At 43.2% G+C, this 15,510-nt stretch overlaps 1 protein-coding gene across 2 annotated transcripts; it reads left to right on the top strand.

Moving 5' to 3' along the window:
• The first annotated feature begins 1,156 nt into the window (after positions 1–1,156).
• efna1a (ephrin-A1a) lies at positions 1,157–14,995 on the top strand. 2 transcript variants are annotated; one of them, XM_030740435.1, is made up of 5 exons: positions 1,157–1,479; positions 12,498–12,793; positions 13,517–13,582; positions 13,695–13,790; positions 13,913–14,995. In XM_030740435.1, the coding sequence occupies exons 1-5, from the start codon at positions 1,382–1,384 to the stop codon at positions 14,035–14,037; spliced, it is 681 nt and encodes a 226-aa protein (XP_030596295.1). In that variant the 5' UTR covers positions 1,157–1,381; the 3' UTR covers positions 14,038–14,995. The 2 variants fall into 2 exon arrangements, with proteins under 2 accessions (XP_030596295.1, XP_030596294.1); XM_030740434.1 differs by having other exon boundaries at positions 13,910–14,995.
• The last annotated feature ends 515 nt before the right edge of the window (positions 14,996–15,510 follow it).

Genomic DNA, 15,510 nt, shown 5'->3' with positions numbered 1-15,510 from the left:
AAGAAGCAGGCTTGAAAACCCCTTCTGGCAACAAGGTTCACTACACTGAACAAGCAGCCTGCGGTCCTGGTTATCCATGTCAATGGAACACAAAATGAGAATAAAGATTTGCAGCATAACTGAGAGCAAGAGGGTAACATGCTTACAATTAATTCTGCAGTCTTTGTATGTGACCATCTAGAGCCCTTTACTAGTCATATGACTTCCAAGGTTTGAAAACATTTCATATTCAAAGTTAATTTGGGGTTCCTATTTTTTTTTCTTTTTGCATTTCCTATCATACAAATTTAAATAACAATAAGACAATAAGAATCACATAGCCACGGTCACCATTGATGTCTGTCATCATACTAAAGAGTCGTTGGAGATAAATCTGCTAACTTCAGTTTGAAAAATCACTGTACAAACATACCAGATGTTGCTCAACTAGTTCAGCAATTCAGTGACAGATAAGGGCTTAGGAGGAAAACAAACTTTACTATTTCAACTCATTCAGTGGTTGATTAATGAATGCGGTGAAATACAAAATTATCTTCTGGATCCTTGCTTAAATCCTTGGATTTAAGCTGCATTTGATGGTGTAATGTGTTGTTCACGCTTTCAAGTTATCCCAAGTTGAAAGTCTAAACAACTGAAATAATGTTGCAAGTCCGCTATAAATATAACTATATTCAAGGATGCGTTTTCCTGCTTTACTAAATGTCTATAACACACCAGTACAAGAACAAAAACAGTGACTTCTGGTAGTTTATAACTAGTGCTATTACTTAGAGATGAATCGGAGTATAACTGTCGCATTAAAGTAATGTGGATACCACGAAATGTGCAAAATATGACATTTATTTACATATGAAGCATAATAAAGTTACAGGAAACTCACATTTAAGATTTCTGGAATATAAATAGCAGTAGACCCTCGGTGTGTTTATCCAGACACCCTGTACACGCCGGAGCTGTGCACAACATTAAAAAAAAAAAAAAAAAAAAAAAAAAAAAGCACACAAACTTGCAGAGAAACCTGTGCAGCTCGCTTCTCTCGGACAACCTTCTGATTGGTCTCCTCTGGCACAGGAGGCGTGGCTCGCGGCTGTGGGCGTTTCACAAAATCAATCTCCACGCAGCTCAACCTCTCATTCACTACGGATTTGTCGAGTAATCTCGGTCTCCCTACAGTTACTTTTTTTTTTTTTTAATTCCTTCATAAATACACACGTTTCTTTCTTTCAAATCTACTGCGCGTGTGAAGTTTTTTTTAATTAATTGGTGCGCGGACACGCTCCCTTCGGTAAACTTTTAGTTTTTTTTTTTTTTTTCCTTTTTTTTTTGTGCACAACCTACCTGAGTTGTGTTCCGTCTCTGCACGCCTTCACTGCTCTCCACCATGGATTTGGTTTGGATTGTGGGCTTCGTTTGGAGCGTCTGCGCCTGGTTTGCTTCAGCGGAGCGACACAGTATCTACTGGAACAGCACGAACCCAAAGTAAATATATTTTCATCTGCGCTAATTTAGTGCACTTCAACTCATTCTTACACACTCTTGGTTCTTAATCAGTTTACCCAACGGATTGTTTTTGCTATCAACCATACTTTTAATCCAATTTGAAGTGCTGACAAAGCCATTATCATTATATTCAGATGCATGTTGAATACTTGCAGCTCATGTATATTCAACGAGCTGCTTGTGATGAGGCTCTGATAGAATCGACTGTCTGCTGTTGTCATGATAATGCAGGACAGTTAGGAGTCTCTTTGCGCCCTCCCTCTTCTCCGCTTTCTGAGCTCTAACCTGTTATCACGGTGTTGTTTACCTGTAATTCTTTGTTTAAGCTGTCCAGATTTAATCCTTTTCGGGAATCTGTGTAGCCTACCTGCGCTGCAGCATTAGTTACACCAGGTTATGTCATCTGTTTATCTTTGTGAGCTGACATTGAGATAGTTAAATAGTTCATGCTTAGTAGGGAAGAAAGCTGCTTTAAATGTAAATGCATGAGGGTTGTGGACAGGAAGCAGCAGGTTTCTGAGTTTTTTCACTTTAGGACATTTACTCTATGAATACTGCTTCTCTTATCTTGCCTGCATGTCAGCATGTGGATACAACGTTTTTGTAATGTGAGTGTGTGAGCAGCAAAAATGTCAGTAAACTTCTCTTATGTCTGCATTCATGCACTTCTACCCGGGTTTGGCTTAAATTCCCAAGCAAGGGTTATATTTTTTTGTGTTGAGTTCACCGGCTTGACTCACAGCAGAATGTGTTGAAAGATCTGTTGCAATATCCTCCCGATCTGACAGAGAGTCCTAACCTCTGAGTGGAGTGGGAGGTTGCCATATCTCCTAAATCAAGAGATATCACTTGAGTTCTTACGTTGCTGTCAGAGAGACATAGGGGTGTTCATATTTCAGGTGGTAAGACGAGTAATAATGGTGTATGACAGTGACAGAGGAGGTAACTTGAGGCCTGCCCAGTGGGTCACGCTGTGGGAGAGAGATGGATTGCTCAGGGAGGAGAAATTGGAGCTCAAATTGTCGGGGTTAGGGGCCATTTGGAGTAAGTGGGGGTCAATTAGAATTATGGTTGATGATGGTTGGGGTGACATGGCTCAGGGTACGAAGAAGTTTGCACTCTACGTGCACCCCCACACAAATACACATGGTTGGGGCAAGTACAAACAGGTACTCCTGGCAGGCAGTCCCTCAATCACAAAACAACATGTTCAGTCACACCAACTGACTCCATCTGAATCAATCAGTGGTGGACTCACACACTTTGTCTCTGGTGGGCAAACGCTTATTGTATATTCAAACGTTCTTTCACGAGCTTATGTTCAACCACTTTCTCCCTCCTCATTTCCCCTGTGGTTAAAACAACAGCAGTTGCTGTTCTCAGAAAGTCCATAATTACAGCGACAAAGCCCTTCACAGGAAATCAGAATGAAGTCCCAGATGGAAAGGCGTTCTGTTGTGTCCCTGCTCTGGAATGACAGTGATCATTCCTGTATATATACTGATAATCCGTCTTTTTTTGCACTAGCTATTTTTTCCAGATGACTGTGCTAAATCTCTCCCTTTGGCTACTCTTAATCCTGTTTTTGCAGAAAAAGCACAGAGATTTTATTTAGTACTTTTCATCATTCCCAGCAATCTCCTCTCCCCTTTGACCTGTTACTTGATAGCGTGTTTTCTTTTTGTTGGTCCAGGTTAATTGTTCCATCCAGCTGGTCAGAAAACGATCGTTAATCAAATTGATCTGAGACTGATCGCTTTAGTCCATGTGGTGTAGACTCATTTCCTTTTTTCCCAAGTGGGTGTGTTAAGGGATTTAGCAGTACACACACTCTCATACTTGCACAGTTTCCCTGCCCAACACAGATTTCTGCATGTTTGCGTCCACACCTTGGGGCCTGCTGACTTCTAAGGTCGTATCTGCCTGTACCTTAAGGCCTACTTTTTATGTTTCAGCACAAGCAAAAATCTCCTACTGTGTGATTGTTGTGTTTGTGTGCGTGTGACCTTTTTGCTTGTTGGCATATTTGCGACCTTTGTTTTTGATTAGCAACAGTTTAATCACCAGCCAGGTTTGATTGCCAAAAAGAGGCTCACCACTGTTCAGCTTTGGTCCCGGCATGCCAGCGTGTGTTTTTTGTAAAGGGAGTGTCTGTGCATAAGCTTACTCACATATACGGCATCGCCAGATTCAAGTGACTCACACACTCTCTTACACATTAACCCAGTCACACACACACACACACACACTTGGGATTGATGTTGACATCGGCCCAGGTGCCTTCTGGACTCTACAACTCCGATGTGAGGCAATAATCTGCTCTTTCAGTGCGTCTTACTCCCTTTTCCCTGCTGACAGAGCATGAGACCACCACCACCTCCACCTCCACAACCACCACCCCCACCTCCTCCTCTGCTTTGTACCTGTCTCTCCCTCTCTCCAGCACCTCCCTCCCCCTCTTCTTGGCCAGGTTTCCTTTTCAGCCTGGTTCTGTGGGCTTTGTGAATCTGTTAACTGTTTCATGGCACGCTCATACACATGTTTGATCTCAAAGAGCTCTTTTAATTAAAAGTTATAATTCTGAAGTGATGTTCGGAACAGCTCTTTGATTTCGGCTTAACCGTGTTTCCAAGTTGTTTGAGCTTACTATTGCTTCATTAAACTGAATGTGTTTCCTGCTGGCTCACATGAAAGTTATTTAAGGTATGTTTCACCCACATGGAGTATTTTCTTGGTCTTTATCCGGTCAGTGTGGCTGTTTTGTGATGCTCCCCATACAAATTGGGGCTTGCTCTTCACGGTGGGCCACAGAAAGAGAATAGTAACTGGTGTGACTGATCGAGGGTCAGAGTTCACTATGTGATGAAGTGGCACGGCCTCTATCAATCTGTCAGTCATTCTGTCACGTCGGTGGTCCCTGAATACCGGCTGCCACTCAGGCCAGCCCCTCTTCACACAGCCGTGGCTCTGCCTCTGGGAAACTCTCATTCTTCCCTCTCCTGTCTTTTCGGTCCCCTTCGCTCCTTCACCAGCTTTTATCTCAACTTTACAAGCTGTCCCTTTTCAGTCTATTATTTCCTCACCTCCAACTCTGGTTCTCAGAGAAGGGGAGAAGGAGGGAAGCATGGTAAGAGGTGTGGAATTTTTTTTTAATCATTCTTGGCACCCATAGCAAGCCGTCACAAGGCACTTTGCCCTTTCCTTCACACACACACCCCTCCCCACGCTCTCTACCTTTTAAGCTTCCTTCTTATACTTCCTTAAGAAAAGCCACTCCAGTCTTCCCAGCAAAACTGTTTTTGCTCTCCTCTCAGCCTTTTAACTTGCCCCTCTTGAGCATCTTGCAAAGCAGTGGAAGTGGTGGAGCCCGTCTGAGAGCTCAAATTATTAAAGGAGAGGAACAGAAGGGGGAAAAAAAATAAAATAAAATAAAACAAGTGTACGTGTAGGAGTAAGTAAGTGTCTGTGTGGGTGCATGCATTTTTGAGAGATGAAAGATAAGATTGGCTAGTCTGTCAGTGTGATTTGATGGGAGCAATAGATATGGGATTTTTGCCGTTTCCAATTTATATGAATAAAAAAATTTTTGTTTTTTGTCCCTGATAAACATCCAGAATTCATACTTCACTTCCTAATCCAGCTGTAACCCCCTCAAATATCCTTCCCCCCTCTTTGGCTGGTCCATCTCCATCTTTCTCTCAAAGTGTCAGTCCCCCTCCCCTCTCACCACTCTTAATCTATCTTTGTAATCTGTCTGGTGCATTCAATCTGGGGAAAATACTGGAGATTGTCAAGCAGATGGTAATCATCTTTTATGGGGTCAGTGATCACTCAAGTGTGTTGATGATTCCCATCTTTACAGTCTGCAATCATAATAAAAATTTACCCCAGAAATTGTATTGATAAAAGTTGTCTCTTTTTTCTTTTTCTTTTTTTCCCGCTCACTTGTTCTTGCAGTGTCAGAAGCAGGAGGGCTTGTTTTATTGACTGTACTAGATCGTGAATCAGGCCAAAGGTTTTAACTTCCCGCAGGCGTACTGTCGTCTTTGCTGAAGTCTGCACGCTGTCTGCTGTGTGTCTCCTGCAAAGTGTTGCGCTTCCTGGCTACGTCTTTCCCGGGAAAACCGCGTATCCTGTCTGCACAATAAACAATGCATTTCTCACACACGAGCACATGCAAGACTTTAAAGGTCTGAATGCAGGAACTGATTGAATTTCCCAGGCTCACACGAGAATGGGTGCATTAAAGGTGTGAGAGTAAATAGCCGTGCAGGGATTAATTGTTTAATTAGGTATATGTTCAACTTTCAAGCCTGAAGGATGATTTGGGATCTACCTACTGTCCCTGCCCCGCTGTCAGATCTCTGTATGTCTCTATTTGGGATTCTCCTCTGATAGAGTCACCCCGGTCGACCCCAGCAGTGTTTCTGCCCCCTGTACGTCCTCGTGCCTCTTCCTTATCTACACACCAGACTTCCCCTGCACCTTCCCACTATGCTCCTCCAATCTGTGCTGCTTTATAAGTGTCCAGTCCACACATAAAACCAAAGAGGAAGAAAAGCTCCATTAGTACACAGATTTATGATTATGGTACAATTACAAATGGACTTTGCACTTTATTTGTGTGTGTGTGTGTGTGTGTGTGTGTGTGTGTGTGTGTGTGTGTCCTCCAGACTTGTTTGTCAATTCCTGGTGACATTCAATGCACGATGTGTTTGATTGAGGAAGAATTGGCCAGCAAAAGTCAGATATTATCTATGAAATGAACCATTGTGTTTGTTTTGTTGTGTAAATATCAGCTATTGTGCAACTTTTTTGTTTTTACTGTGTTTTTTTTTTTTTTTTTTTTTAGCTATGTTTGTTGAAAGTTTAGATGTAGTGTGTAAACATGTCTGCACACCAAATATTGCTACCCCTACAGGTCAGTTGTAATATTACCAGTATTTCTACTAGATGTCTATAAGCAAAAACTACCACTTAATTAAAGAAGATTTTCCCCGTACTCACGTATTGTTAAATTCCCAGTGGAATTCATTAAGGTACAATCTTGAGATTGTGTTTACAAGAGGGAAAAAAAACACTAAGCATGAAAGTTTTCTCTCGTGGAAATCAATCTTGCAAAATCAATTTTCTTATACAGATATTTGCCTGCTGAGAAATGTGATGTCAGTGGTGACCTTTCTGCTTTGGCCCTTATAAGATACAAATGGCTCAGGGGACAGTATAAGGCAGTTGGAAAGAGCATATGTATTCATCTAACCCTCCTTAGTGCAGTGAAGTCAGCCAATTATTTCTCTGCTGAACTTAAAGCTTTGTCTCTTCACTGGGTGGCAAAAAGGAGCTCAGCTAGGTCAGCAAAGAACGCTGGCAGAATGACCAATGAACCGGACGGACAAAGGCTGAATGACAGACGAGAGAAAGCTGATTGAGATGGATGATGAAAAGTTGTGCGGTGCAAAGAATGAAGGCTGGAATATTATGTTAACAGGGTTGGAGCATATTTGTTTCTATAATGACCTCTGCATACCCGCATCACATTGTGCTTGGCTATGCAAACGGTGGGTCAGAGAGTTGCATAGTTGGAATACCACCAGAAGAGGCTGTGATTGGTGCAGCAAGTCTGAGTGGGGGAGTGACAGAGTTGACACTATGATCTGGTTTGCTTATTGAGTGTTGAGGGACAGACAGAGAGTGGGAGGGGACCCTGACGTTGATGGATGAATAGGTAGGCAGATAGATGAAACAAGAAGAATTCGAGCAATAACATTAAACAGTCCTCCTTAACTCAGCTAAGGTTAGGTCTCAGAAAGGCTTCACCTGTCATGGAGTCATGTGGTTTTAATGGATTTATCTTGAAAGAAACTACTCCCTTGTGTCCAGTGTCTTCCAGCATTCTGTTACCACCTCTTGGTTCCCATTTTGCATGGACACATTTTGCGCACACCCACACACACATATAGCTATACACAGACAATGTGTCTCTTTTGAACTCCAAATCTTCAGTGTAAAGCCGTAATACCCTTTCTCTATGAGAGAACAATAGAGGTGGGAGGGAGGGGAAAAAAAAAAAGCTCCACCCTGCCTGTTGCACCCCTTACTCTGTCCCCAGCCATCACTCCCTGCTCTGGGCCTCGCTGTTCAGTCTAAGCCCCTGTATTAAGCAGGGTCTGGTGCTGATGAATGGACCCCAGTTTAGCCGCTGCTCCACCCAATAATCCTGGCTTGGGTGAGCCAATTAGGTGGTCCCCACATTCCGGTTCAGTCATCCATTACGGAAAATAATCTTGTTTATGTGGTTAGGGCGACTGTATGAGTCTCTGAGAGACGCCACAGGTTAAGAAGGCAGGACCTCTTTTTAGAAGCTGTAGTGAGATTTGTGTAGTTTGTCATACAATGACCTTTATGGACCTTAGAACAGATTTGAATGAATCTTTACAGAGAGTAATTCCCATTATCCATCTGTAGAGTAAAATGCTTCTTTGCTGACTGTCCATTTGCTGACTGGTGCTGACTTGGCAAATGTCCGACCTTTGATCCACGCCAAGGCCTCTTCGCCTCAGAGGTCTGGCATTCCACAGGGTGAGAGAGCGCAGAGATGAGAGGGTGATGGATGGATGAAAGAAGGGGATAGAGGTAGACAAGAAAGCAAAATGCTGCCCAGAGAGATTAAAGAAGAGATTAGACTCCTGAATTATCCTGAAAAGGTTCCAATAAATTAGGAATTCCTTCTTAGGAGAGGAGGAAGAGTGGCAGGGAGCAGCCTGCAGACTGTTTTTCACCAGATTGAGCTCACGTGTGCACATTTGACCACTTGACTGCTCCTCGCTGCTATCATTGCTGTTCATCATTATCCACCTTATCATCACTGAAACACACTACCAGATTCCCCAGCGCTCCAAGAAGCAACACACACACGCACACACCTACTCAGACATAAACAGTCCCAGATTTAAATGTATCAGGCTGAGACAGACACTTGCACACAATCCTTCCTGCATATCAGCCATAGCGCCACAGATCAGCTTTAAGTAGAGAGTACTACAGCTACACCACGCTGTAAATTTTACTGAGGCTTCGAGTGTCACTGTCATTAAAAGAAAGCATCCTGGGAAAAACAATGGGAATAAACCAAGACAGCCTATTGACACACAGAGAGAAACAGTCTGGAGGAGGGAAATGACAAGGGACACACTGGGGAAGACAGAAAGTGAGAGGATTTTGTTTGCTAAAGTGAAGGTGTCATGATTTGGCTTTGTTAGTTAAACTGTGTGACACAGAGGCTGAAGCTCGCTTTGAAGTGTGTTACCCCAATCAGTTAATTAAGCTGATGATGTGGAACGTTTCAGTGCTGAGGCGTTAGAGGCGAACAAAAGGCAGCAGGATAATTAAAACTATTTGCCATTAATAAAAGGCGCTAGCCAGCCTCCCCTGGTGCGTTTTCAGCAATGGTTCTCCCTGCTAAGTGAAGTGCTCCATCAGTGCGGGCACACTGTGAATAGAAACACTGTATGACACAGTGGCATTGATAGACTGACAGTAGCACCCACATAGAAACATTTACTGGGAGAGACTTCAAAAGCCATTCCCAATTCAAGCCCTTTGACCCACCCCCTTCGCCTACGTCTATTCACCCACCCCCACACCCCAAATACTCTCAGCCTGCGGGGGCTGGGAAGTGGGGAGCAGGAGGGCATAATTACCCCCTTCTAGGGCAACTTTAATACCCTTTTTGTGTTTTAATTGCACCTCCTTCAACCCCCTTTCTGATGAACACATTGGGACCATACCACAACCAGTTTGTAATCAGGACTAGGGGTCACAGAGGGATTGGCTGTAGGGGTGTGTGTGTGTGAGTGTGTGTGTGTGTTCAGTGTGTGCAGAGGGCTGATAAGTCTGTCAGGCAAAAGCAGAGAACAACAGTGTTTGTTCAATAGTGTTATCGATTCGACTGGAATTGAAAGTGGCACGGGGAAAAAACACTTTAACAGCAATCTGGTAAACAGAGCATGGCAGGCAAACTGCAGATAAGCACTAAGCTGCCTGGACCATGGCAAAATTATAATTATTCCTCTCCCCACTGAAAGTTGGCTGGAACTTGTTGGCAAGATGGAAGTTTCACTGGTCCACTAAAAAAGATGTTTGTTTTCTAATGGGCCCGTGTTGCTGTTGTAATGGTGTCGCTGGCTTATCTGGCCATCAGTATTGATGGCATGCAGTCAGGCAGAGAGAGAGAGAGAGGCAAAGGGCCGGGGGAAGGGAGCCAGAGGGGTAGCAGGAGTCAGGGCCCAGAGTTTGGAGCCACTGTGTCTATCCTTTTACCAGGGGGTACCAGGGAGACCCCTGGTAACAAACAACAACACCAGCTAACAAGCGACTGGAGCCAGTCACTGTGCACTTTGATCGTTAGTCACACATATGGACTTTGTCACAGAAAACCAAACTCCCCAAATGCTACTTGTTACATTTAAGGAGGAGAAGAAAGGGGTGGGGTTGGGGATGTATGAGAAAAGCCAGAAGTTGAAAAGAAAAATTTACTTTAGGAAAGAAATGCCATCACTGGGGAGGTTCTTCTTTTTTCATACTAAAGGTGTCAGTTTAACACCCCGCAGGCTTTTGAGAGCTCATAACTCCTGGAGATCTGTGGATCTGATTAAATAGCAGCCACCTAGCTGCCTCTTTTTGGGGGGCGTACTGTTGAAAGTCTGACAAACCATGCGTGTATTGATTGCAAAAGCAACAAAACTCTATATTGCACACACATTCGCCCTGTGTGTTGTGAAAATATTTAAGTCTGTCAAATTTCATCCCTTCTCAGGGAACCCCTGGTGATCCAGAACAGTAGGAGACGGTAAACTGATAGGCATCGAGCTCCGTACCATGGGAGGAGATGTGTGTCTGCCTGTGTGGGTTCAGTGGGTGTAAATAGTAGGTAGCTACAGCTTTAGGTCGTTGATAGATGGGAATTACTGCAAAGTGAGTGTGAGTTTGTGTGTGTGTTGCTTGTGGTCAGCTACCGCTTCAGGCTGGTGATAGATGGCTTTGGCTGAGAAGAGAGCATTAGCTGTGAGCCGCCCCTGGAGCACTCAAGTCAGTCAAGGGGAAGGGGACAAAGCTGAAATACCTTTAGTGACAATTCCCTGGAGACAACCTCATAATATCTCTGATAGTACACCCATGAGGGTGAATGAATCATGGACATTTTAGATAAAGCCAAATGAAACTGCACCAGAGTATTCTAAATTGTTCTTTAAGTAGTCTAAGCGCTATGTAATAATCACAGCTTTTTGAGCCAGCTTTAAGAGGAGATGGGAAGGGTACTACGGTCCTTAAGTAAACTAAAGAGGGTGGAAGAGTGAAGGGAGGGTTGAAGGGGAGGCAGACAGTCTGACTGTCTCTATCTGTATTTGTAATGAGAGGGAGTGTGGTGGAAGACAGTTACAGACTGTCACCAGACTCGTGTTGTATCTGTGCCTATCTATCTGACCCTAATGAATGGGTTAAAACACACAACCCTGTTCTCAAAAAAACCTGGGGTGTCGTGTAAAATGTAAATAAAAAGCTACGGCAATGATTTGTAAATCAACCTACATTTATTTTGAAAATGGAACAGCATAGAAGTTATCTAAACTGGGAGAATTTATTGTTTTTGTGTTGTTTTCATATATATATGCTCATTTTGAATTTGATGCCAACAACATGCCTCGAAAAAGTTGCAACAGGTGCGTCTTTATTGCTACTGCTGTGTCGTATCATCTGTGAAGTCACGTTAAGTGTTTTGGGTTTTTTTTCCAACTGCTCAACAATTCAGGGGCTCCTTTGCCATATATATATATATATATTTTTTATTCAAAAATACATAACAAGCTTTCCCTTTAGCCCCCCCTGACTCTTTTACAACTGCTTTTTGGAACATGTACAGAATGTGGTTTTTCTTGCTGAAATAAGTAAGGCCTATCATGAAAAGGAACACGGGAGCATGTGTTTCTTTAAAACCTGTGTTTATTGTTCAGCCTTGTTGGCGCTTTGCTAGATCTTTAGGTTACCCCTGCTGTGTGTGCTAACACATCGTCAGACCGTCACAGATGTTGACTTTTGAAGCATGTGCTGAATCAACTGAGGTGAAGCAACATCCGTGATTTCTTAAAGAATTTCAGACTGATTCGTTACACAGCAGTTTTCCACTTGCCCTCAGTCCATCTTATCCTATGGAAGACCCAGCCTCTCTGAGATGATCTTGCCAATTACCTGTTAACATTTAACCTAGTTACTTGTCAGATAGCTAACCAGGAACTTTCCTGGTCTTTTGTTGCCTCTGTCCTAATTGTTTTTGAGATGGGGTTGCATGTTACCTTTATTTCTATTCTTGTCTCAATTTCTTGCAAACTCAAATGTGTTTCTACTTTGTTTTTGTTGTCATTATGTATTCTGCTGCTCTACCTGTGTGTGTGTGTGTGTGTGTGTGTGTGTGTGTGTGTGTGTGTGTGTGTGTGTGTGTGTGTGTGTGTGTGTGTGTGTGTGTGTGTGTGTGTGTGTGGCCTGCAGATGTCAATACTCATCTCCTGTGTTGACGGGCTAACTGACTACTAATGTTTCTCTGTAAACATCATTCAACTCCAGGGGGACACGGGATCAATGTGCACTCAGTGCTAACTCTCAACACCGCAGCATCAGCTCCACTGGCCTCACGTTCATCCATATTTATGTGCATGTCCTCTGCAGATGACTTTTTTCCCCTCGTTGCGTTTTTTTTTTCTCGTCATTTCACTCGATTGCACATATACATCCGCTCACGCAAACATTCTTTCTTTCTTCTACTATCTCTCATTCCAAGACCCCGCAGTCTTTCTTCTGATTTCCCTGTTGTACACTGGCGTGTGTCCGATCAATATATAATCACAGGTTTTGAGGGTTATATTTATTACTGCTCCGATGCTATAAGCACGGTTATCAGTCTCCTGCCACTTGCGTAACCTCCCTCCTCTGCCTCATCCCCACAGGTTTCAACGGGATGACTATGCTGTGGAGGTGAAGCTTAATGACTACCTGGACATCATCTGCCCCCATTACCCCCAGGGTGAGGTGCCATCGCTGGATGCCGAGCGATACGTGCTCTATATGGTGGAGCGGGAGGACTACGACACCTGCAAGCCCCAATCATATGACCAGATGCGCTGGGAGTGCGGTCATCCATTTGCCCCTCACGCTCCTGAGAAATTCTCTGAAAAATTCCAGCGTTTTACTCCTTTTACTCTGGGAAAAGAGTTTCGCCAAGGAGAAAGCTACTACTACATCTGTAAGTGTCACCAGAGCTTTCTGTCAGACTAGTCACCATTTCCTAGTTAAACTTGTTTTCTAATAACAGTAGGAGCCTGTAGCCATGTAGCCATGCTGTGCTTAGTGCTAAATTGCAACAGGTCATATTAACAGTTTACCATGTTTAGCATCTTAGCCTGGCACCTAAAGTTATCATAATTCATGCTAAAATAAATACGAATACCTGGATTTTTTATTTTTTTTGGCAAGTTTTTGAGACATTTCACTTATAAACACATTTGTTAATTATACTAATCATAAATTAATTGCATTTCATTGCCCGGGAATCAGAAATGTCAGTCCATCTAATTATCCCTGAGATACTTTAGTTTGGTTGAAATCTTACCTTTATAACAAAGTGTGACTAGGGCAGTGTTTGCACGTTTGTACCAGCTGTGATGAGCTGCAGTTTCCCTTCACAACATGTTTTATGCCATACTAGCCTTGCTATAAACTGACCACAAAGCACAGGCAATGTTGTCACCCTGGCCATGGTTGTAATTAGATAAACGGCAGGACAAGACACACTTTGCCTGATCACAGATGGCTTCCCAGGGCTTTGTACCTGTGTTTCTCTGTTGCCAAGGGTTTGTGTGTCAGTTTGTATGCGGGCATGCATGAAGGTGGATTAAGGGGCCAGGAGAGGATAAGTGTATTACTCAGGATGTTAATACCTGTTTTGTTTCTTTCTTCTTCCCTGCAGCCAAGCCTTTACACCACCATGGCCAAGAGTGCCTGAGGCTCAGGGTGGACGTTGTAGCCGCAGATGGTGAGTTTGACCACCCTCTTGGATGAAAAGAGAGTAGTACAGTCACCTCTAATAGTCGTGTTAGGCTAGTGCAAGACAGATCGATTGATGGCTTTTTTTCTTTTCTTTCCAGGTTCTCAAGAGGCCAGAGTGGCTAAAGGGGGCACAGGTGGGACTGGAGTTGGAGCCGGTGGTGGGGTTCACAACCCCTCCAACAGGTTGCCTGCAGGTATGTAGCCCAACCCTGTGTCCTAGCTAATTATCCCTGACCCTAAAACAATCCAAGTACATTTGGGATTTATGTAAATTTATGGTACTAATGTGTTTTCTTTGTCTCCTGTTCTCAAGCAGATGACCCAGTGGTTATCCTGCCAGATGTTCAGAAGAGTGTACGGACAAACTCTGCAGTGGCAGCTACATCCCTCTCAGTCCTCTCAGTGCTAGTCCCATTTTCATTACTGCTTTTGTTGCACTGAGAGTACATAAAAAGGAGTTCTGTTGGCAGATTTTTTTTTTTTTCCTTTTTCCAAGGACTACAATGAAGACAGTCCGTGGGGTTGGAAACCACTGACTAAAAAAAAAAAAAATCCATGCCCAGTGCTGGCCACAGGGAGAGACTTTTGAAGCTTGCAGAGTACAGATGGACTCGCTTGCACAACATGTGCTGAGCAACTTTGAGCATTTAAGACAAGTATTTGTGCTTAGTCTTATTTTATTTTTTTTTCAAAAGATGACAGTATTTTTCTGGAAAGACAAAGCTCTCCTTGATTTGTGCTTTTTGGGGCTCTCCAACAAACTAACCTTTATGGAGGACTTCCCTGCAAGAAAGTAGAAAGAAGTTGAAGAGGAACCTGAAGTGTCTGAAGAACAATCAGGAGCTACGACACCAACTCGACCAACTTTAAATTTTATAATGAGATGGAGGGAAGAAAACAAAAACTGCATTTAACTGGAAAAGTAATCTCATACCTTTTGAGCCAAAGATCAGTCATCTCTTCAACTTGTACACTATTCCACCCTTGAGTACTGTGTACTATTTGTTGTATTGTTATTGTAACGGTATTGCGTGACCTTGCTGTCCCGGGTGATTACGGTCTCTAAATGTAGCATTAACAGACACGAGTTGTTCTCATGACCACCATTCCTTCGCAGACCATGTGCTTATATACTGTAGCACTAATGCTGCACATCAGCATGCACTCCACAACAGTGCTAAACACGTACACACACACACACACACACACACACACACACACACACACACACACACACACACACACACACACAGAGTCATCAGATGCTCTGTAAGACATGGAAACACACTACGTACAATCATGCTACGTGTACATTCTGTGAAGATAATTTATAACATTTGCAGCTGAGAAGTTTTACTGTATATACCATGTGCTCACAAAATGAAATGTTTACTGTTGCCGACGGGGTGGGGTGGGGTGGGGCTGGTGGAGGTATTACTTGTGTGAAACGCAATATGTGCGCGTTTAATTGAGAACAGGAGAATGTGTGTAAGCTGTGCAGCGTTTGATTGAAAGCATGTTGAGACAAAATGTTTTGGTTTTTTTTCTGCCAAAAGAAACACTGAGATGTTGTGTGTATTGCAGAGAGGCTGGACTTCTCTGTTTGTTGGATCTCGCCCCTGTAATGGTTAAAACTGTCTGGCACAAAGAGCTGGTATTAAATCTTTCTTCTTTTTTTTTTTTTTTTAGTGCAGGACTCACCCCTGTGTGTCAGGGTGCTTTCTGCTATGACTGGAAAGCAAGCATATACTCAGACACAAAGTGGGGTAATCAGCTATTTAGTTTTAGAGCATTTAAAAAAATAATAATAATAATATTCACCAGTTCACAACAGACGAGACACAGCACCAAACAGAGTTGCCAAGCACATCTTCATCTGACAGGCTGGCTTGATTCAACAAAGCACAACAGTGT

The sequence above is a fragment of the Archocentrus centrarchus genome, chromosome 11 (assembly GCF_007364275.1).
Source record: "Archocentrus centrarchus isolate MPI-CPG fArcCen1 chromosome 11, fArcCen1, whole genome shotgun sequence".
Lineage (NCBI taxonomy): Eukaryota > Metazoa > Chordata > Actinopteri > Cichliformes > Cichlidae > Archocentrus > Archocentrus centrarchus.
This window is presented reverse-complemented; position numbering and strand designations above follow the sequence as displayed.